General features: G+C 41.0%; 1 protein-coding gene across 1 annotated transcript in view; it reads right to left on the bottom strand.

Annotated features, from left to right (window-relative positions):
* Positions 1-8610: 8610 nt before the first annotated feature.
* Positions 8611-24857, bottom strand: part of LOC110533842 (ephrin-B1) — a 72697-nt gene continuing 56450 nt past the window's right edge. Inside the window, exons 3-5 of the mRNA XM_021618384.2 lie at positions 15114-15206; positions 11842-11979; positions 8611-9112 (exon numbers count right to left, since the gene is read on the bottom strand). Coding sequence (XP_021474059.1) covers positions 8730-9112; positions 11842-11979; positions 15114-15206 — 614 coding nt within the window. The 3' untranslated portion in view covers positions 8611-8729. The remainder of the gene's footprint in view (positions 9113-11841; positions 11980-15113; positions 15207-24857) is intronic.

Raw genomic sequence — 24857 nt, forward strand, 5'->3', positions numbered from 1 at the left:
GAGGTGGTATACTCCTCTGATACTTCCTGCTCCTGCTTGTAAGCAGGAATCAGGAGGATCGAATTATGGTCAGATTTGCCAAATGGAAGGTGAGGGACAGCTTGTATACATCTCTGTGTGTGGAGTAAAGGTGGTCTTGAGTTTTCTTTTCCTCTGGTTGCACATGTGACATGCTGGTAAATCTTTGGTAAAACTGATTTAAGTTTGCCTGCATTAAAGTCCCCGGCCACTAGGAGTGCCGCTTCTGGGTGAGCATTTTCTTGTTTGCTTATGGCCTTATAGAGTTGGTTGAGTGAGATCTTAGTGCCAGCCTCTGTCTGTGGTGGTAAATAGACAGCTACGAATAATGTACGTAGATGAGAACTCTCTTTGTAGATAGTGTGGTCTACTGCTTATCATAAGGTACTCTACCCACAGGCGAGCAATACCTTGAGACTTCTTTACTTTTTTAATATTAGACGTTGCGCACTAGCTGTTAATGACAAAAAGACACACACCCCACCCCTGGTCATAGCTTCTCTGTTCTGCAGATGCTTTGAAACTCCCTCGAGCTCTATATTGTCCATGTCGTCATTCAGCCACAACTCGGTGAAACATAGGATATTACAGTTCCTAATGTCCCATTGGTAGGATAAACAAAAAAAATGAACATATTGCACAATTGATTACGGCCATGTAAAACGTTGGCCATCTTCTTCAGCACCATTTTATTTAAATAATCAATTATTTAAATAATCAAAATAATCAACTTCTACCATCTTCTTTATGTTAGATGGGTTGCTTACTGCTTAACGTTGCTTATTGATTGTGCCATATAAAGGTTTGTACTTTTTCCCCTACTATGTTCAGCATGGAATACCACGTTGGTCTTCCTGTGAATTAAAAAACAAACAAACATTTTAACAGTAAAATCAGACCTTGATCTCATGAATGCAAGATAATGCGTGGCCCTCCTGAGGGTGAACAGCCTTGGTTAGATTTTTATGAACACATAGATCTCTATATTATAACTCTCACATTTAAGTGATGGGTTGGGATAGGTGGAACCCTTTATCTAATGGGAAGTCTGCTGCCTTACTGGGTCACATGGCCCAGCACTGCTTTCTAGCTCTGCTGTTCTGTTCCAAGAGGAACAAATTAAAGTTGCAGGGAGGAGAGGAAAGTTTCCAAAGTTAGCAGCGTTAGCATTCACTTTTCTCTTGAAGGCGGTGCATGTAATGATTTTTTCCCTCCAGACAGTTTTCTTTCACTCCATGAAGCAAATATGGAAAAGTTTATTTTTTTATATTTATGACAAGATATTTGCTGACAGTGGCACTTATGAAACTTTTTGAGAAGTCAAAGAAATATGTGCTGAATTTTCTTTCACAAACTGAGTGTCTGAAAGAGTTGAGGATGAAACATGTATTGGGGAGTGCCTGGAACATCTGTTTAAGAACCGATTCAATGCCTTATACAAACAATTAGCAAACCGTGTGAGAGACAGGATACTTCCAATTAATACCACCAAATACATGTGTTTGACTGAAATTCTGTTTGAAGTGACGACAACTAAGAGCTTGCTGTGGTTGTGTTTGAGATTAAAATGACCAGCAATATCTAAATAAATGATCGCTTTGAAGAGTTGAATTTCTATAAATTCTGGAGGACTTCAGGGAGCTAATAGGGATCACTGCAACAACACATGATTTGTTCATTTGGATCAATCGCCAGTTTGGATGTCAAAAAGCCAGGATGTCAAACACCAGGATGACTCAGCAGCAGAGATATCCACAGTTAGAGCTCAACCTGCAAATACACATGTATTACAAGACCTCCTGCACTAACTCCAGCCATGAGAGCAACATTTGCTCATTAGATGTGTGCTGGGAGCTGAGGCTCGGAACAAATGGATAGCATCAACAAAAAAGTCAATGGAGAAGAAATGTACAGTCGTGGCCAAAAGTTTTGAGAATGACACAAATATTAATTTTCACAAAGTCTGCTGCCTCAGTTTGTATGATAGCAATTTGCATATACTCCAGAATGTTATGAAGAGTGATCAGATGAATTGCAATTAATTGCAAAGTCCCTCTGCCATGCAAATGAACTGAATCCCCCCCCAAAAACATTTCCACGGCATTTGAGCCCTGCCACAAAAGGACCAGCTGACATCATGTCAGTGATTCTCTCGTTAACACATGTGTGAGTGTTGACGAGGACAAGGCTGGAGATCACTCTGTCATGCTGATTGAGATTGAATAACAGACTGGTGCTTGGAATCATTGTTCTTCCTCTGTCATCCATGGTTACCTGCAAGGAAACACGTGCCATCATCATTGCTTTGCACGAAAAGTGCTTCACAGCAAGGATATTGCTGCCAGTAAGATTGCACCTAAATCAACCATTTATCGGATCATCAAGAACTTCAAGGAGAGCGGTTCAATTGTTGTGAAGAAGGCTTTAGGGCGCCCAAGAAAGTCCAGCAAGTGTCTTGGTGTCAAGAATGGCAGCAAAGAAGCCACTTCTCTCCAGGAAAAACATCAGGGACAGATTGATATTCTGCAAAAGGTACAGGGATTGGACTGCTGAGGACTGGGGTAAAGTCATTTTCTCTGATGAATCCCCTTTCCGATTGTTTGGGACATCCGGAAAAAAGCTTGTCTGGAGAAGACAAGGTGAGCGCTACCATCAGTCCTGTGTCATGCCAACAATAAAGCATCCCGATACCATTCATGTGTGGTGTTGCTTCTCAGCCAAGGGAGTGGGCTCACTCACAATTCTGCCAAAGAACATGAATAAAGAATGGTACCAACACATCCTCTGAGAGCAACTTCTCCCAACCATCCAGGAACAGTTCGGTGACGAACAATGCCTTTTCCAGCATGATGGAGCACCTTGCCATAAGGCAAAAGTGATAACTAAGTGGCTCGGGGAACAAAACATAGATTTTTTGGGTCCATGACCAGGAAACTCCCCAGACCTTAATCCCATTGAGAACTTGTGGTCAATCCTCAAGAGGCGGGTGGACAAACAAAACCCCACAAATTCTGACAAACTCCAAGCATTGATTATGCAAGAATGGGCTGCCATCAGTCAAGATGTGGCCCAGAAGTTAATTGACAGCATGCCGGGGCGGATTGCAGAGGTCTTGAAAAAGAAGGGTCAACACTGCAAATATTGACTCTTTGCATCAACTTCATGTAATTGTCAATAAAAGTCTTTGACACTTATGAAATGCTTGTAATTATACTTCAGTATTCCATAGTAACATCTGACAAAAATATCTAAAGACACTGAAGCAGCAAACTTTGTGAAAATTAATATTTGTGTCATTCTCAAAACTTTTGGCCATGACTGTACACTAAAACACCCAGTTTTTTTCTCTCTCTCTCTCTCTCTAAATCAAACTACCAAGTTCCAAACTGCCTCTGGAAGCAATATCAGCACAAGAACTGCTTGTCGGGAGCTTCATAAAATGGGTTTCCATGGCCGAGCAGCCTAAGATCACCATGGTTGATCATGGTTCGGGCTAGGCCCCTTCGTTCCAGTGAAGGGAAATCTTAATGCTACAGCAAACAATGACATTCTAGACGGTTCTGTACTCCTAACTTTGTGGCAACAGTTTGGAGGAAGACTCTTTCCTGTTTCAGAATGGCAATGCATGCATACGTGGACCCACGTGCATACGTGCATGCGTGCATATAGCGAGGTCCATACAGAAATGGTTTGTCGAGATCGGTGTGGAAGAACTTGACTGGCCTGCACAGAGCCCTGACCTCAACCCCATCGAACACCTTTAGGATGAATTGGAACACCAACTGAGAGCCAGGCCTAATCACCCAACCTCAGTGCCTGACCTCATTAATGCTCTTGTGGCTGAATGGAAGCAAGTCCCCGCAGCAATGTTCCAACATCTAGTGAAAAGCTTTCCCAGAAGAGGCTGTTTATAGCAGCATAAGGGGACCAACTCCATATTAATGTCCATGATTTTGGAATGAGATGTTCGACGAGCAGTGTCCACATACTTTTGGTCATGTAGTGTAGCTATACCACTACATTTATTTTGTTCAGCTAAGAAATGTGGCAGTCAAGATATACACTCTGAATTGCTTTTCAATAAAACCCATATCAGTGCTGCCTTGCGTAAGACACATTCTACTGTGCATGGTTCAATGCACCATCTGCTACATTTTGAAATAAAAGACACCAGATAAATTCCATAGGAAAAATTTATTTATCAATATGCAATATCAGGATTTCAAACTTGGCTCATGGAATTTCCATTCCATAGTAACTGGTTATGTTGAACATGGGTTGAAGCTGCGTGTGAATGAAAGGCGAAATATGAACGCGGAGCAGATACAAAAAACACAAATGCACTGGGATTGCATACATGTACATTGAAAATAATACTGTATCATGAACAGAAATAGAACAATGACAATAATGACACAGAGCAGGGAAAGTGAGCAACCAGTCAAACTGAACAAGCCAGTACTGTTTAAACTGTGATGAGCAGGAAAACCAAAACACTGTATTACTACTCTAATAACATGGAGCTGTATAAGTTCATGTACTGTACTTCCACTATCATGTCGCTAATCACTGCTCGAATATTTTCCTTTGTGAGCGGCCTGGCCACCACACACAGCACAGCAGAGTCTGGCTGAACTTGGCTGTGTGGCGGCTGATAGCTGAAGAAATGTCTGGGGCTTGAGCTGCTTTATCATTAAAGAGAGCCAGAGATAATATTGTGATCATCTGCAAAGGTCAAGAGAGCATCTCCATTTCACCTTGAGGGCTGACAAAGGAGTGAGATCGAGCCATGTATGCTGGCATTATTTATTTCCTAAAGTCGCAAGCTCAGCAGAGCTCCAAGCACGCAGCTCCCCCTTGGACTCTCACAACTAGAGATGGAATGACTGTATTTAGGGAAACTTGCCCAGAATAATATACTTCCAAAGAGATGCCCGGAATAATGTTCTGTTCATCTGAATATTTTATATCAGCATGGGTTTATTTATTTACCTATGGAGTATGTTATTATACTCAGATGAATCTTGATCAAGGCATTAGATATTTAACTGGTTGCTGACCCTCCCCTGTTTTACGTTCACTAACAGTTCCATTGATTTCAAGGGGTGACAGTCACAGAGAAAATTGATTACATGTATAGTAGAGTGTCTAGCCCTTCTCTAGGTTCTCAATCCAGCACCCACAAACAAACAATCTGGGACAGCTAGAATGAAACTAAGGGGGGGGGGGGGATCTCTCATGCTGAATGTATATGGTGAACCATGATACGATGTTCTTCTCTCCTTGCAATGCCTGACACTTAAACACTGTCTCTAAGAGATGTGTCATCTATTATCGGTCTCTAAAAAAAAATCAGGATTTATATGAAATGTATTTCCAAAAAGACACCTATTTACAAAATTCTGCATACAAAAAAACCAAATATGTTCATAAATGGGGCTCTATTAAATGTAACTTTTAAATTGATTTTGTTTCACATATTTACATTATTTTAGGCCACTGAACTAACCAAACAATAATAAACAAGCAGTAAATGTATGTCACTTCTAGGACCACATGGTGTTTGTGGTAGTGTTAATTGAAGACCATACAGTGGTGTAGACATTATCCTTCCAACATTTTGACGATTATCATTGTATTCAACTATACCTTTACCCAATGACAAACCACACACAATAACCACACAATGTTTGTTCAATATCTGAAGAATTTGGATTCTGTTGGTCACCAGTTTGTCATTGACTTCATCTGAGTTTTTTTTTTTTTTATCACTTATTGAGTTGTGCCCTCGATAAAACTTAGTTACAGTATTGAACAAAATATGTTTAAAAAAATGTAATGCCAAATCATGATTACAGTCATTTTACATATGTTGTAAACAATGTATTTTTTCAATGTAGGTGTCAATGTACAAGACACTAGGAAGGCAATAGTACATTTTTTCTAGGTCCTTTTTAAGCCAAACAAATGTGAATGTATCAACATAAATCCAGACTGGGAAAAAATAAAATAAATGTTTTGTTATAAAAGAACAGGCAGTCTGCTATAGCCCTCAAAGCAAACAAATATGTCTGTGTACAGCACAGGAGGTTGGTGGCACCTTAAGAATCTGAAACAATGCCAACAAACTGGTCGCACATGTCCTGCTCTTGCTGCTATACTTCTTAATAACTTTAAATAATGTCAATGTTATCAGCATTAAAAATATGCCAGAATAACCTCTACTGTAAATACAGGACAGTATCTATCTTCTTTCACAATAAACACAGACAACTAAACAACGGGACAAACTTCAGAACATGGGGATAAGATATTGACACAGAAAATACTGTACGTGTAATGATTTGTGTTGAAAACTATTTGGTACCAGTGTAATCTTCCCTGGTCTTTGAGGTTGCCATGTGATAGGAATTGTAAGTCATTAGTTGTCCTCCTGAAGACACCAGAGATGTTTAAGCGCCACCCCGTTGCGGTGGTAATAACTCTTTAGGAATTAAAAAAGCCTTTTCATGAGCAAGAATAGTTTAAGATAAAAATGTTCTGTATTGCAATTACGTTTGTACAACCATTTGTAATGTAGAATCATTATTTACTTTAAGTGTCTACTCTGTGCCTCATCTGCGCTAAGTGATTTTGAAAGGTTTGGTTTTCCCACCATCGCACAGCTGAGGAGAATAGGGACTGGAGCTGGTTGCCAAACTCTTTCTATTATCATTTATTCTCCTGAAACTAGCTTTTATTGAGATGCACAACACACATGATTGACATTACCTGCACCCACTTCTCATTCTGAGCACATGACTGATCCAGGCACCATGTCTACAGTATGTGACTATGAATGAATTCAGATCCAAAAGAGAATGTGGAAAACAATAAAACCATCCTTAGCAACATCCCTATCCATTCCATTGTCTCCGGGTGCAGAACTAACACTACAAATGTCATACCATTCGGTGAACACCACTCATTCCCTCCAAAGCCATCCAATTCTTCTGAGAGCACGACCTTTAGGTAGGAGTGAAAGGTTTGATAACATCTTAATTGTGCCCACACTTTTTCTGCTCATACAAATCAGATCTTGTTATTATTTTTCACTGAAGGGAAAACTCAGGCCTAATTTAAGAGGAGCAAAACCCCTTGAGGCTTCAGATACAGAAGTGACTTGTCAATTTGAAACAACCTTTGTTTTCTTTTATTTCAGTCATGATGGCCTCTCACCATGATTGAGTATGAGCTATTTGTTTTTTATTCATTTATATCCAGGGTGAGGCAACTTCGTTGCTCGTTTTTTCCCGCCACAGTTGCATAACTGACTTTGCCTGTTCAGACAAGCTTAGAGAAGTAGAAGAGGAGACACTTATTTCACACAAGTATGTCACCTAGATGTGTGTTTTTTTTTTTAATACAGTACCAGTCAAAAGTCTGGACACAACTACTCATTCAAGGGTTTTTCATATTTTTTAAAAATGTTCTATATTGTAGAATAATAGTAAAGACATCAAAACTATGAAATAACACATGGAATCATGTAGTAACCAACAGGACAATGACCTAAAACACCTCCAGGCTGTGTAAGGGCCATTTGACCAAGAAGGAGAGTGATGGAGTGCTGTATTAGATTACCTGTCCTGCTCAACCACCCAACCTCAACCCAAGTGAGATGGTTTGGGATGAGTTGGACTGCAGAGTGAAGGAAAAGCAGCCAACAAGTGCTCAGCATATGTGGGAACTCCTTCAAGACTGTTGGAAAAGCATTCCAGGTGTAGCTGGTTGAGAGAATGCCAAGAGTGTGCAAAACTGTCATCAAGGCAAAGCGTGGCTACTTTGAAGAAAATATATTTTTATTTGTTTAACACTTTCTTGGTTACTACATGTGTTATTTCATAGTTTTGATGTCTTCACTATTATCCTACAATGTTGTAAATAGTAAAAAATTAAGAAAAACCCTGGGATGCGTAGGTGTGTCCAAACTTTTGACTGGTACTGTGTGTGTGTGTGTGTATATGTATGTATGTATATGTGTATATATATATATATATATATATACACACTGTATATATATATATATATAAGAGAAAGAGTGGCAAAGTATCACTAAAGGACACATGAAAAATATTAATATTTACCATAATATTGTATGTATTAACTAGATATACAGTAGAAAATAAACAACGTTGAAGGAGCAGACATTGGTGAAGAGGGAGCTACTGTAGGTGACTGATAAAAAATAATAGTGCAGGTAAAACATATTAAAGGGAAGTGTGTTATGCTATATCATCACACTGTGCCTTTTTCTGTCTCTGAGCAAACCATGAAGGCTTCATTACAGGAATAGAGCCCATGAGTGACAGCCCTATCGCGGGTCCTTTGTTTGTGTAGTATACCCTGTTTGCAACTTGTCGCCATTGTCAGAGCAAAGGCTTTTCTACTCCATAGGCTTGACCATCTTACAGTCCTCTCAGACACACAGAATAGCAAAACTTGGGTGAATTCAATTTCTAGCAAGAAGCAGGAAGAGAAGACGACACAAACCCTCCAAAACCTGCCCTTTGGCCTATCTGGAAACAAACAATTATTCAACTACCGTGTCCATGACAACCTGTTTTTTATTTCTGTTCTTGTGATGCTATTTTGAACATCAGATGGACAAGGTAGTAAAAGGTAGGCCAGAATTCTCCCCTACAAGCAAACATCCTAAAGATAGTCTTTGCTCAGACCTTGTAGTAGATGTTGGCTGGGCTCTGCGGGGGCATCTCCTGGACTATATAAACCGGATGGCCGTAGTCCCCGCTCACCTTCTCGTAATGGGGGCAGTAGTTGTTTTCTGTAGTCCGTAGAGGGATGATGATGTCACTGGGTTCTGAGCCAGCGTTCCCAGAGCACTTGGGGCTGGCCAGCGTGCTGAGTGACAGAGCGGTGGTCCGCTGCTGGGTGTGCTTGCGGTTCCTCTTCCTCAGCTTGATCAGCAGGACGATGAGGATGATGATGATCAGCAGGAAGATGACGCATCCCGCCCCGATGGCAGCAAACAGCGCTGGCTTGGAGGCAAAAATACCCTCTGCTGAGTTGGACTTGTTGTCCTGGTTCATGGTGTCTGTGGATGGAAAAATAAAGGAATCAGTTAGCAGCAGGGAATGAACAAGTGGTGGTCTGCTTGGCAGCCAAGTCAGACAAAGCTGTACTGTTGCTGATCAGGATAGAGGTGGAACCCTGCAAGGGTGCAAATGGGTTCTCAATGAGAAAAAGGCTTCTTCCATTATTTCTCTGAATTGACTGAGTAGCTAGGGGCTTCCTGACTGTGTGGCCTTTGTGAGCGTGTGGGGGTGTCCGTTTTCCACAGATGATAGCTCATTTCTTCTTGGCATGCATCCTGAGAGCGAGTGGAGGATTAAACTGTGTATGTTTAGCCATATGTTATAACTCCACATGAGGGGGTAAAGGAAGAGAAACTGTTTAAACGTATATAACCGGCTGCGAGGGAAAAGAAAACAACACCAGTCCCTCTATTAGACACAGAGGATGAGGATTGAGTCCAATTAGAGTGGCATGCCTATTTCCTGTGTGGTCCTGAAGCCTCCCTCCCTCCCTATCCCTTCCTCCCTTCACTATGTATACTTCACTGCATCCCAGCGCTGCCTGCCTGGGAGCACAGCTTCCGCCGCTGTCTGCCTGCCTGCCCAACGCTGCTGCTGCACTGTCAAATCAGAGGCTGCTAGCTGCATTTACACTGGGGGTAGAGGAATGGATTCCACAGTGATCCCAAACATAACCAAATCACCACTAGAATTATTCCCAGCTCTTATTATTTTCTTTCATTTTGCAGGGTAAGACGGCCCTGATGAAAGGGGAAGAAAATCCCATTTCAAAGTTGACAGATGGAAAACAGTCAACTATTGATCTTACACGAGACCATAGAGCCCAATGTGTGTTGAAGGCAATGGAGCAGATCAGTGTCTGTCAGTCCCCACTGCTTTTATTTTCCAGCATGTCGAGTGAACAGAAGACTAGTTTGTGAACAAAAGACTAGTTCGTTCTCGCTCATATTAATGAAGTCAAGACCACCTGCCGGTTAATGAGCATGAGGACGTTATCGTGACATGGAACATTAGCTTTCCTCAAGATCGTCTGAACGATTCTAAGACACTAGAATTATTCAAATTACTTCTGGGTGAACTCATTTTCACATTTGCACCTAACTGTAGACCCATGCCAACACTTCAGAATGTTCTGAATAATTTATAGAAATCTATTCTGGCCATCTCTCTACCCAGTTTAATTTAGATGCTGAGCATGAATGACTGTGAGTGTTATTATAATGTGCTTTCCTCACACTCTGCTGAGACCTTTTCTGCTTCCAAAGACCTTAATGGCTCAGGAAAAAAATGTGCATACAAATTAAAACGAGGTATTACCTCTTTGTATTACAGAGGCAAAACAACATTTGATCTTTCCACTGAATGAATGATAGGCAGAAGGAAGCAGCTTGATAAAAGCCTTTTTCTGCCATAATAAGCAGATACAGATAGTACCTGTGCTCCTCTGTCAAAGCTTCAACACCACAAAGGCAAAGCATTGTACCGGATATCTCAGTATATTTTCACTTTAGTGCAGAGGGATAAACCTCCCAACAGTATCTCTGACTGTTTAAATGCTGAAGTATTTGTAAATTGAAACGTATCATTTTGCTCCTGCTGGCAGCTCTGACAATAATCCCATGCATTTATTTTGTCTGTTGTCCTGATTGGCTTTGGATCAGTTGTGCCCATTTAGCCGCCGTTCAGCATTCAGCTGTGCAGACAGGCATGATAAACTGTGCACCTTTATTACATTCCTCTTCACCTGTGGTATGAGAGAAGTCAGACGCAAAAGGTTGTTAGGCGGAGCTCTCATGTGCAGGTAAAGGAATAGGACAGAAACAAAAGTTCAAAGTAACACACCAAGAAAGATGACTGTCAAACCTTCACATTGAAAGAAAACCCCACTGTGGGAGACTTGGCAGCTCTCCAGGATGAGAGGGAAGGCCATTTTGTTTGTCCTGCAGCAGAGCCAGAACTCTAGGGCCCAAATGACTTTCTAAACCTATGTAAACTTTAGCATTTTCTGTCTCCCTGTGAAAAAAATACCATTCTGGTGACTGAAACCCAAGCAAAACAAACACAAATTGCTATATCTAATGTGCAGAAACCCTGCTGATGGATTTAATAGTCTCTGATAATTGTATCATCTGCGGCTAGATCTCAGCCGAGCAGATATGGTTTTCATTTTTCATTACCACACTTGAACACTGTGTCTATCTATCCACATTACTACTCAGCATAATTAAAAAAAGTAGATTAGTGTAGCTTTCTCAAACCAAAATGGAAAAATATAATACTTTTGTGCCTGTGTTTGTGCATGCATGTGAAACAGAGGATGCTGGTGGGTGGAGCTACAGTATAGCAGGACAGGCTTATTGTAATAGCTTGAATGGAATAAATGGAGCGGAGTCACACATGTGGTTCCCATACGTTTGATGTGTTTGTTAGTGTGCCCTTATTAGTTTCCAGTCTTTACAATGAGCCAATCCTCCTATAGCTCCTCCCACCAGCCTCCCCTGGACTGAGAGAATATGTGTGTGGCAGACGTGGGGAAGCATTGTACTTAGAAAATGCAGTTACAAATGGTTTCACAATGTGGGATACAGTATTGGAAGTAAAACCATGACCTTTTGGCATTGAAGGTTACAGTCCAATCCACTGATAATGAGGACTAGAACACAAAACAGGGAAACAGGGCTCATACTGAGACAAATATTCCTTTTCCCACAAGTTTGAGCATCCTCACCTTTGTTGCCTGGCTCCACAGCCTCACCACTGCCCCCCTTTTTCTTATATGGGCTGGTGGTTGTCTCCTTCACAGTGTTGTCCTGGTCTTGGCGTGGCTTGTCTGTTATAACTGGGTCCGGTACAACTGTGTTTGGGTCTGCAATTTAGATGAAGAAAGTCAACAAAGTTAGATTCTAATGTGAATATTGTAAATTCTGTTGCTCTTTTTATAATTTTCCATTAAAGATTTGAAAATGGAGTTTGGAATGGGAGCCATATTTATCAGTTCCTTTGAACTCAATTTCTTCAAAGTAGTCGATGGCACACTTTTCAATTTAAAAACGGACAAGTCATGATGTCATATTTTGAGACATGCATGACAGTATCTGCTATACCTTGCCAAATTAAGATATAATAAATTATGTAACTTGTCTCCTGACAAAAATGCATTTGTTACTTTTTTCATGGTTCCCCTGAGTCTCAACAATGCCATGCAGAAGTCTACGGGGATACACTGGCATTAAGGGAGATTTCATTGACTGTAATATTATTGAAGTTTACTGCCCCTCCTTCCAAGAGAACTTAGAGCTCTTGGAATTATTTTACTGTAATAGTTTATAGAAAATATTCTAAATGTCCAATTGTTCTATTTTTAGAATGGCATTTTAAGAGCCCTAATGGAGGTGTTTTCTCTTTGGTTATTAACACAGTATTTATAAAGGCATAGCTACAGATATTCATTAATTTAAACCAGCTCATTTTGCTGCTACAGTGTGCTATGTATAACCTAAACTGCACCCTTAGTTTGTCTGTTTGATTACAGTTAAGATTACAGTTAACTATTGTTCCAGACGCTTTGGTGGTGTGCAGTCTGCTACTGCTGAGTGCTAGTTTCTAATGTGCAACACAACAAATGGATATGTCAACAACCACTAAAGAATCTCCATCCCAAAGACAATATCACACATTTTAACATGACAGCTTGTTTTATAAAGACATTACACACCCCATACTAATATAAATGTGACCAATTCACCTGAGTTTCAAACATCGACAGGCTTGGCTCTTTCTCATTATACTAACATTTTGAAAGCTTTGTCTGCAGATAAGAGAGAGTCCATCAAAGCCATCAGCCTCCCTTTAAACTACCCAGCATACGGTGCCATACAATCTCATTTCATGGGTGAATAGTCATCTTATAATTGCATAAAATTCAATGTTCATATACAAATCAATAAATTAAATCTCATAGTGTGCAGTACTACAAGAGTGACTCAGTATGAGGAAGTGTATCAGCAGATTAACAGTCTACTATATATCCAGATATTGGTCATATGATCGTCTCCAATCATTGCCATTTATGTTAACAAAGGCATTTTGTTAGAGATAAAGTTCTCTCCATGAAAAATATAGGAATGACTTAAAAAAAAAAAAATTACAAAAGGGTTTATAGCTTACTGTATGTATCCTCTTCTGATAATATTACATTTGTTCATGTTGCTTTGTGTGTTGTTAACAATCATACTTTAGTGACCGTTGCCCTGGATGAGTCAGTGTAATAAAAGCAAAGAGACGATACCGTTTCTTCCTTCCTTTATTGTATGTAAACCGTTTCTCTGTGTCTACAATATTTGTGGCAACAGAGTTGCTATGACTCAGTGGCTGAAAATAGGACCCAATCCTTCAGCAAACACGCAGATGAATGTACTATGACCTAGGATCGGTAACGTCATTGCTCCAAATCTTAAAGAAATAAACCGTTGCATTCCAATCGTAACTACCTGCACAAGACAGCACAGTTAATGACATCTATAATCTTTTTACTTCCTAGCTTCTAACATAATGGGCATCTTGTGCATTAAACACAGATTTACGCAAACAAGTCTTGAGAAAGACAAAAGGAATGTCAAGCCAACTATGATAATTATTATCTAAGGTCAGCTATACAAATAATCCCTATCTGTAGAATAAGAGTCTTATCGGCAGACCCTCCCTTTGTGGTTTGTTTGTTTTGGATGTGTGGACGCTGACTAGGGCAGTGATTAAGACTGACCCTGCCACTCCTAGCATGACGGCAGGCCAAGCAAAGGTCTCTTTAGAGACCTAGCTACACTCTTCGAAAGAACCTAAAAGGTTTCTTTGGCTGTCCCCATAGCAGAACCCTTTTAAAGAACCCTTTCCAAGTTTAACTATTTTGGGTTCCATGAAGAACCCTATCCACAGAGGGTTCTACATGGAGCCAAAAAGGGTTCTCCTATGGGGACAGCCTAAGAACCCTTTTGGAGCCCTGTGTAGATGAGTGGGCCAATATATCAGTGAGGATTTAAGGAGAGGGAGAGTGCATGTGCTGACTGATGCATATATATGGAGAACCTGGGTTTTTCCAGGGGTCTCATCTGTTCCACATGGCTGATGGTGCGTGTGGTAAACGTCTTTATTCCTTCATCACATTGATTTGTGTTGAATTGGTTTGTGTTGGCCTCATAATCCACTGTCAGAATGATTATGTATTGAGACAAATGCGTATACATGTTGCACAGTGTTATTTCTAAAAGCTAGTGGGGACATGCCATGGCAGATTAGACAGCCCACAACACACCAGTGTAGAATGCCTGGAAACTCTTGCCCCACTTATCTCAATACATTGACATTATGTTAAGGCTGCTGCCTCATTTGGAAAACAATGTTAACACTTATTTGAGTTTGTGACACTGTGAGAGACAAAGTTCAAATTTAAGAGTGACAGTGTGTGAGAAACCTGGGCTCTTCAGGCAAAGCAATCTCATTCATGTTAGACCAACAGACAGGTAGGATAGGACAACAGGTAGTCCATAACATGCTCTATGGAATGTCCTCTATGTTTTCCACAGCTTTAATTTGTCATTGTGTGAGTGAGTTCTTTTGGTATGTGTGAGAAAGTGTTTCAGTGTGTCCATCTGTATTTGCACAATAGCTTTTCTTTGTTTCATCTTTCCCTTCTCAAAAAAGAAAAGTAAAGAATGGAGTGAAATGTGATGTCTGAGGCCCTTATTTTATGAGCGATGAAGTCACTGGGCGACTCTCCACACACTGTGAGCAGCGGAGTATCCCACTGTAAAAACCCACGCCCGGGGTGTCTGGCTTTATGAACAATAGCTCATGAAACGCTCCTCTTGCACTGCAGTCATGACAGTCCCCATACAAAGCTTTCATTATCACTCATCCATACTTATATCCTGCCTGGCTCTATTGTGACTGCCTTTTACTACTTTTCTGGCATTCCTGCCAGCCCGCATCGAGATGCTTACTTACCCTGGCCCACTTTCATGACGATCTTCATGGAGAGGGTGTTGCAGACCCCTCCTTCCCTGTTCTCTAGACCCTCCAGGGTCCCATTCGACGTGGCTGTGATGAGACAGGAAACAGTGTTGGCACATAAATAATAATTACAGCCACTCAGAATTAATGTATGGCTTGATTGTTCATTCATGAAGAGAAAATATATTTGCTTCATAAGATACAATCTAAAATACTTTTTAACATCAAGCTGTAAATATTGCTTACAACAAGTTCATTTTCTAAACCGCACACTGGTAATGTCCGCTCAGGCTGTGGAACCATATAAAAACAAGGCTCTATTATTTTTGAAGGTGCTGCTTATATCTGCACATAGGGAAGGAAATGGATGATGAAAAGTGGTGTCTCCTCCTACTAAGACATGGCTGTGATAGTAATCTGATCCCAAGGGAATGTGGTGGCCTTCAAAACACTGCTGAAATCATACATGTGGAGAGAGGGAGGTGTGCACAGTGCACAGTCCAAAAATGTATATGTGGTAATCACTTTTACCCACTTCCTCCTCTATCTCTCATTCTCCTCTATAACACAGGTTTTTATTCTTTCCTTTTTGCTGAAGCAATGTACCAAACATTTGGCAAGGCATGTTATGCCAGAAGCAATTATCGCAAGCTGCAAATGCCAGGGGCTTAGCTTTCTCTTTCGGCATGTCCTGTAATTAGAGACTGGGTGGCACAATGGCCTGCAGCCCTTATCTCTGAGGGGCTTTCCTTCAAATCAATATCCACTGAGGGGAGCTGAGGAGGCCGGGGGACAGGGGAGGCCAATAGGATCTCTGTCGCCCTGTGTTGCTTCTGTCAGCTTCGCTTCCCAAGGACTTAAGTCACAGAAACGGGGCGCAATTGGCACTCTCTATTCTAAGTTGGGACAGAAAAGACCAAGGAGTGTGAATATGGATCGGGTTCTCAATAATGCTTTCAGCCCATATATATGAGGAGGTGGTTTCCATGCCAGTGAAAGCTGGGGCCCGCCCTGCCCTGTGTGATTCTTTTCAGACCTGCTCCGTGGGTATTTTTACCTCCAGAAACCTCCACTTTTTTCTCCATCTGCTCCATTCTCCCCATCACATGGCACTGAAGGGACGGCCACCTTATTAGCTGGTCCAGATTCCTCTCTCATTAAGAGTCATGAATGAGTTGCCATGTAGGAGAGTGTTTGACTAATAAGGTCCCTCTCCAGGAGAATCAAAGCCCCTCTCAGTGGAGCCCAGGCACAATGGCGGTGGGCCGGTGAGAATGGGGCATGTGGCGCTGCTCCAGCAGAGGTATCCCACCACACCACTGGCTCAAATCACCAACCGCTCAACAACACAGAATGGGAGGCCTGTGAACCTGATTTCACTCTTTCTTTCCCACATTTTGTTTTTTCATTCTTCAAGGATGCAATTAGAAGACAGAGGACACACAAAACCGGGCTCATGACAAACATTTTGGATTAGCTATTTCTTCTTATGGAGCAGCCAGATAGAATAACATGAGAATTTGAATTATTTTGTTTTACAGGCAAAGCTTAAAGGAGCTTATATTGATGACATTTCACTAATGACACCCTGCATATACTGACAGCCGTACAGTATGGCCAATCAAGAGACATTATAATGGAAAGGGATTCATTAAGTTAAGGAGCTTGAGAAGTACAGCGAAAAGACAATCTCATTGACTATTGGCCAATGCAGGGAATAAACGTGGAACCTAGCCTCGTCTACCTACAAGCCGCGACCTTAGCTGATTACATTACCTGACTGTCTCATTCACATTGCATGCTACATCATGCAGGGTACTTTCTGTAACTCTTTTACTACTACTACTACCACCAAATGAGACTTCTTTGTCAGTCGAGAGAGGCTCCAGCAAACTAATGTTGGGTTTAAATAAAAGTGACAAGCTAACCTTGAACGGTTTGATGGAGCAAGAGAAGCAAAACCCTAGACACAATTCATTAGTATTTTCTGATTGCATTAACCACCAAATAGACTTACCATGTTTCTCAAAAACCAACTGTCTCATACATCCTATATCTGTCCAGTATTCCACAAATAGAACCCCTCATTTGACAGATGCCTTTTTAAACTTTGTCGTTGAAAAAGTGGGCTTGTCTTATTAGGTTTTGAGCACTCATGAAATGAGAACGAATGTGAGAAAAACATGAGCAATCGATAGCTTACAGCACTTAACCCCAAGAACAAATTGCGTTACAAAAAAAATTGAACGGATCCTTAACGCTCTGTTAGTGGAAAGTTGAGGCAGTGAGTGGGAGAAAGCCCCGCTGCCGTGAATGATGTCACAACTATTAAGATGCATGGGCCTGGGAGAGGTGCCAGGCTCCGACCGAGTCGTCATGCACAATGTGAGCATGCCACCGTGCCCGCGAGAAGCAGGGCAGAGATACAGACAACTATCCAACAAGGCCTCCAATTATAGGCCACTATGTTGCCCATCAGAGAAACACTTAGATTCCAGGACAGGAAATGACGGCATCACTGAGAAAGGATAAGGGAATTTTATAACATGCATTGCAGTTGTCTGTTATTATTGTAAACACTGTATAATTGTTTGTCACTGCAATGAGTAAACTCATAGTTGGTTCCAGGACTGTCAAGGCCAACCTTTGAACTGGGAAAACATAATTTAACACAGGATATGAAGCAGGGTCATCAGCAGTCCCATCTCTTCCACAGCTGCTGAAACTGACTTCTGTTTTCAAGGGAACTGGGGGTCACGTTTCACAACTCATGGGGCTCTGAGATGTTGGAAAGATATCTTTACCTTGCAACAACACTGGTCTCTATCATTCAACTTCAACAAAGCTACTGCACTCGTTCCATGAAACGGAGTCTGGAAAATAGGTATTCCAATGTAAAAGTCTGAAATAATAGTCAACTCTAGAAAAATTCAAGGACAATACTCAAACTATTCCGTCTGGGGGGTACTAGGAAATTGTCTTTTTTTTGTCCCCAACTATACTGTAGTGTACCAAAAACATCTGGAGGACATCTTGAGATTTGAACCCAGCAGATTAGTTTAGGGACCGGGGATACTTTTTGCATGACAGCCTGTATCGACAAAAAGTTCCCTTCTTACCCAATAGATCAATGAGTTATGTTGATAAAAACACCTTTCGGGAAAGGGGGATACCTAGTCATTTGTACAACTGAATGCCTTCAACTGAAATGTGTATTCTGCATTTAACCCAACCCCTCTGAATCAGAGAGGTGTTATATGCAAGATTACCACCTCAAATTATCAGGGCAAATGTTTGTTCATTTCTAAAGAATGTGGATCATATAGTGCATAGTCCAGGTCTGAGAATTCTAACTTGTTCAATTCAAGGTATGTTTATAAGACTGAGATGGGACCTTTTGTTAATATACGGTGCTCAAAATATAAATGACTTACTGTATAGCTACCAATTATAAAAATCCCCTTGAGAAAGTGGAGCCTTTCTGTTTGAATCATAGCATGGTTGTTTGGAGCCTTACCACTGGGGGTAGGGAGCCAACAGACATTAGCACATAATTCATTTGGCAAGAATAAGCTCTATATGCTATAGTGTGTGGCTCTGAGGGAGGCTTCTCTGAGGGAGGCTTCATGACTAAAATAAATCTTGTGCCATTCTAGGTTTCTTCCTTTAGCACCTCTAATTAACTCCAACATGTTTCCTCTTGATTATGGTTTCTTTCTTTGCTCCAAGGACAAATAGCATGGTCTCGCAGGCCATCATACTTGTATGCAACTGCAACAGCACAGATACTGTGCTGCTTGTGTAAACATAAGCCAATCTGAAGGGAGTCTTATTCACTCATTGTAAGACATTGTGGGTGAGGATATGAAGCAAAACAGTTTGTTTTACAATTGACATTCTCTGTGGTTTGTCCTCATTTAGCTGACAAACAAAATGCAGACAGTATTTCCAAACTTAACTGTCATTTCAGTTTGTAGGACGCTATGGATGTTCCTCTGAGTGCAGCCAATACCACATCCCCACATACTCACCAATGCACACCATGTTTAGAAGCAAACACGATTTGTCCAAAAAATTATTCTCTGTACTTAGATGAAATGACAAAGACATTCTCCAAAAACAAAAGACCAAGCGCATTCAATTTTAATTAATGTGCTCTGCAGCATGCTTCTGTAGAATGCGTAGACAATACCTTGTACACAGTCCTGTGCATGTGTTCACTGAGCAATAGCATGTACTTATGCATGCATGACTCAACATCTGACATACAAGGACCCTCTGTACTGTAATTAAACATGAGCAAAATCTATACTGTATACTCATTATTCATTTTTCAATTATATTTTATTACATATTGATTTAGCAGTATTACAGAACTTGCCAGTGTACACTACATCAGGCCCATAATGTTAATGCCACGGCTTCTGTATTCTTTCCCTGTAACTCACTGTAACTCCTAGTGGCATCTTTGCCCCAAACACCATCTGACATGTCTGAGCTTTGCCCCGTCTGACAAAAATTCATGTAATCTGTTTCAGTGGAGACAGAACCTTCCCTGACGCGCCACTTTAAAACCTTGGGACAAATGGTAAGAAAAAGGCACAGAGAAAACCACGCAAAGCACCTTTAAAAGGCCTTGATGAGTGATAGGCTTAGCGGGATAGAAAGGGTTGTTGTAAACTCAACTCCCAGATGAGCACTGATAACTGTGTTCCAAGGACTATGCCAGGTAGCCACCCTGACAGAAACTGGAGTGGGATTCAGCATTCTGAGACAAGGCCACAGCTACTCTCTGACCCACATCATTTAGACACACAGGGGACACTGGAGACATTGCAGCTAGCTATTCTGTCCATAATAGAAGGAAATTATAAAAGTCTTGAAAAGTAAGAAACTGTGGTATGTTAGACAGTTTAAAATTATATTTTGACAATGTCAATCGCTTGTGAAATAGAGAACATTTTGGACTCACTATCTTTAGCGAGAAACTGGGTTTGGTCTGTGTTTATGGTCAGTAAGATAATAAGATACAAAATATTTGGGTTAGGAATAGAAGCAGTTGTTTTAGGGATTCAAGGGAGAGTGGCTAAGTCCCAAGGCTGCCCCATCAGATCAGGCACAGTTGACCTGCCTGCTGACAAATTAAGCTGAGGGTCTGGAGTGGATATTTCAGCGCTGCTGCAAGATTACAGCACACTCAGCTCCGCCAATGATATTAAGAACAACCTTTAAATCCCGGGGGCCAGCTGCACCATGGGAGCTAAGAGTCTCAGAACAGGAGGGAGGGGGAACTCAGCCCAGCCGCCACCACTGTCTCCCACCTACCCACCTCACATCAGAATGAGACCACAGGCTCACTACACGACATCAGAACCAAAGCAAGGCTTTCACGAAAATGAAGGGAAACACATTTTTTATTTTTCTCCCACTGAACCTGTCAGCTCTGTGAGTGTCTCTGTGGATGCTAGGGTGGATGCCAACTCACAACATTGCGATTACGAAAATTGATTGCTCCTACAGACTGTGAGTCACGTGGCTGTGGCTTGATATATAAAGCAGGCAGACAGGCATCAAGGCATTCCGTTACTGTTCGATTGAACATTAGAATGGGCAAAACAAGTGACCCAAGTCTTTGAGAGTGGTATGACTGTCTGTGCCAGGCACGCCGGATCCACTATTTCAGAAAAGGCCGGCCTCCTGGGCTTTTCACGCACAACAGTGTCTAGGGTTTACCGAGAATGGTGCGACAAACAAAAAACATCCAGTCAGCGGCAGTCCTGTGGGTGATAAAAGCTAATTGATGAGAGGTTGAAGGAGAACGGCAAGAATTGTACAAGCTAAAAGGCGTGCCACAAACTGACAAATAATGGTGCTGTACAACAGTGGTGTGCAGAACGGCACCTCGCAACGCACAACTCCTCGATCCTTGTCACGGATGGGCTATCACAGCAGACGGTTCCACTCCTATCAGCTAAAAGAAGAGGCTTCAGTGGGCACGCAATCCCCAACACTGGACAATTGAGGAGTGGAAAAACTTTGTCTGGAACATAACAGTTAGTTCAGTTTACTTGAGTGTCCTCCACAGTCCCCAGACTTCAACCAAATAGAGTATCTTTGGGATGAGATGGAACAGGCTGTTCGCAGTATGAATGAACCGCCGTCTAATCTGCAGCAACTGCATGATGCCATTGCGTCAGCATGGACTAATATCCCTGTGGAACATTTCTGACACCTTGTAGAATGCCCCAAATAATTCAGGATGTTCTGGAGGCAAAGAGGGTGGTCCGACCAAGTACTATATGGGTGTACCTAATAAACGGTCCAGTGGGCACCTGAGAGGTTGCCTGTGGTTGAACAGACAATTAAATGTGGGTTATGAGTGGAGACACGTGCTCAATATTTACAAAACAGGGTTCTGTATTTCTACAACAAGATTCTGTAAACACTCCAGGGTGTAGCAATAATGAAAAGCCCTCAGATGTGTGTTTTGTGTAATGTAAATTGAAAAGTCAACATTTAATTCCGTTCCATATGACTTCATTAATGTATTGGGTTGGTTGCCTGAGCTTGACAGGGACCAGTAAATGACTAGTTTTACCCAAATCCCCAGTTTAATGGGCATAACTGTAATTATACACAGAGCACAGATCAAAGCTGTAACCCATGTTTAAAGATGATGCACAGGCACAGTAATTGTTTGTCTTTGGGGAAGCGGCGTTTCTGACAGAAATAGTGAGTTGAAAAGACCCCAGTCGACTCGTTCTGGGTCACTCCCTACCACTGTTCACAGAAACCTAAACTCTGGTCCCGCAGAGTGACAGAGGAGACGATGTCTGGAAGGCTCTGCCGGGATCTTCCTGCAAGCTGGGAGTATCTGATTTCACTCGAAGGAAACTACAGAGATAATATACAATCCTTCAATAGACACCAGAAGGGTTTTATTGGGAAACTACTGAGCTCAGGAAACAAACATTTGATATGCTGAATACCACTTTCAAAGATTCTTTATTCTCAAGGTCATGCTAAAAGAGGGATTAACAAAGAATACAATAGTTGAGAGGGGATGTCATTTTTTATTCTTGTTCAAACTGATTCACGTACAGTGGGATCAAATAGAATAGGATCAAAAGAGTTTCAGAAAGCAATTCAAACAAAAAGCTTGACTTGAAGAGGACGTAATGGTGACATGTTTATTTCAACTATTATTTTCTGTGCACATATTTTTATTTATGCTACATACTTTCAATGAAATCCCTCAAATTAAAAATGAAACAACCGGTTTTCAGATTTTTTTTAAGGGGGCAGAATTTAGGTATGCACAAGTACCCCTACACAGTCAAATCATAGGAGTTAATTCAACTCCTATGGATTCAAATGTAACAGTATTTTTGGATTTATATTGTCCCACCCCCATTTTGCTAAATCCCCTCTGGTCATGGTGTTTTTTTCTTATTTTTAACGACACTAAATGGAGTAAATATTCAACTCTCAGAGAGTTTCTCAAAATGAACTTAAATGACAATTTTACTCTTCTCAGTATTATTTTTAATCAACTCCCTTGCTATGTTACATTTGCCTGTGTTAACAATCAACTACAGCTTAGTACATTTTTATTTCAGTTTACCTCCTTTAAGGGTGTAAAGGGTGTATAAGCGTGTAATTTTGAGAGAAGAAAATGTATGTGTCACATTATGGTGGTTTGCAAAGTGATATCCAATCTCTGTTGGAAGCCAACTTGCTGGAAGAAATCCATCACTTTTACATCACTCACAACTTGCAATTAAAATCCCTATCAGGGTAGGGAAGAAAATATCATACATGAAGGCTACCTACACCCTTCAAACTCAACTATAGACCTCGAAGCGAGTTCCACATAATTTTTTATCGTTTGCCTCTAATCGGGGACTGATTTAGACCTGGGACATCAGGTGTGTGCAATTCATTATCAGGTAGAACAGAAAACCAGCATGCTCCAGACCTTGTAGGGTAAGAGTTGAGTACCCCTGACCGACACCATGTAAACTGGAACAACTATCTCACTAACTAACAGTTGCAATTAATCCAACCACTTCCAGATTGGATTAGTTTAGAAAAATGTGTGTTTCTTATCTTTGTGTAGCAATAGATAAAAACAATAAAATGTAAATGCAAAAACACAGATATTGAAACAAACAATTTGAAAAATCAACCTGCAACAGAGCATGCTGGGAAATATGACAAGGCCCCTCCCACATATGTGGATAACTCAATAGATTTAACTGTCTCTGGTTACTCTTAATGGAGTTAAATGTACTCTGTCCCAATTAACCATAATTTATCAACATTAGGGAGCGTATCACTCCCTTGAGGGTTAAGATGATTCCCAGTAGAGTCAATTTAACCCACATTTTTTAACACTGATTTCAACTATCCTTGATTTACTTGATTTTATTTATTTTCCTGTAGAAATCTTGGTGTAAAGGTGGAAATTGCACATTACGAGAATGGTGTAGCCTCACATATCGCTTTTCTTCCAGAAGAGAAGCTTGCCAGCATTCCAACACTGGAACTGAACTGCTTTAATGTCCATCCATTCTCCCTCCCATAGGCAGATGTGATGTTTAGTATACTGCCAGTTGGATTTTATACTATCTGAACTCTTTTTTTCATGGGGACAACTGACATTTTTCACCCCCCATCCTATATACAGCATGATGGTAGCGCCATCCTGTGATCATACAGCAGTTCATCTTTAGTACCATAAGGGGTGATACAAACATAAAAAGGATCCAGATTATTGTAGCTTTATCATAGACCTATATTGCTTTGGTACTAACTCAAACCCCTACAGTACTTCATCACAATCACACACACACACACACACACACACACATTATCCACCGATATATGGGTTCTTCAAACGTTTGAGTTCTCCCTCCTTGTCTCCAGCTACTGTGCTGCAGAGTGTTTGTAATTCGATTTGAACTCTGGCAAATTGTTTGATGGGAAACACAAAAAAGTAATACGGTCCTGCACCCGGCAGGAGGTTCATTGAACCAATATACTCCACTAATTTTCATAGACAGCAGGCGAGGGGGGGGGGGCACAGTACAGGTGCATCAAAGCTGGGACCGCGAGACTGAAAAACAGCTTCAATCTCCAGGCCATCAGACTGTTAAATAGTCACCACTAGCCGGCCTCTGCCCAGTACCCTGCCCTGAAATTGAGTCACTCTCACAAGCCACCTACCACCCTGTACTCAACCCTGCACCTTAGAGACTGCTGCCCTTTGTACATAGTTATTGAACACTGGTCACTTTGACAATGTTTACATACTGTTTTACACAATTTATGTATACATTATACATCAAGGCTCACCCTATATAACTACTGCTGTTCACACCTTTTCTATTCATACACTGTCCATAAATGTCTATACACACCATCATATACAGTTGAAATCGGAAGTTTACATACACTTCTGTTGGAGTCATTAAAACTTGTTTTTCAACCACTCCACAAATTTCTTGTTAACAAACTATAGTTTTGGCAAGTCGTTTAGGACATCTACGTAATTTTCCCAACAATTGTTCACACACTAAATTGACTGAGCTTGGAAAATTACAGAAAATTATGTCATGGCTTTAGAAGCTTCTGATAGGCTAATTTATATAATTTGAGTCAATTGGAGGTGTACCTGTGGATGTATTTCAAGACCTACCTTCAAAATCAGTGCCTCTTTGCTTGACATCATGGGAA

The sequence above is a fragment of the Oncorhynchus mykiss genome, chromosome 10, assembly GCF_013265735.2.
Source record: "Oncorhynchus mykiss isolate Arlee chromosome 10, USDA_OmykA_1.1, whole genome shotgun sequence".
NCBI classification, from domain to species: domain Eukaryota; kingdom Metazoa; phylum Chordata; class Actinopteri; order Salmoniformes; family Salmonidae; genus Oncorhynchus; species Oncorhynchus mykiss.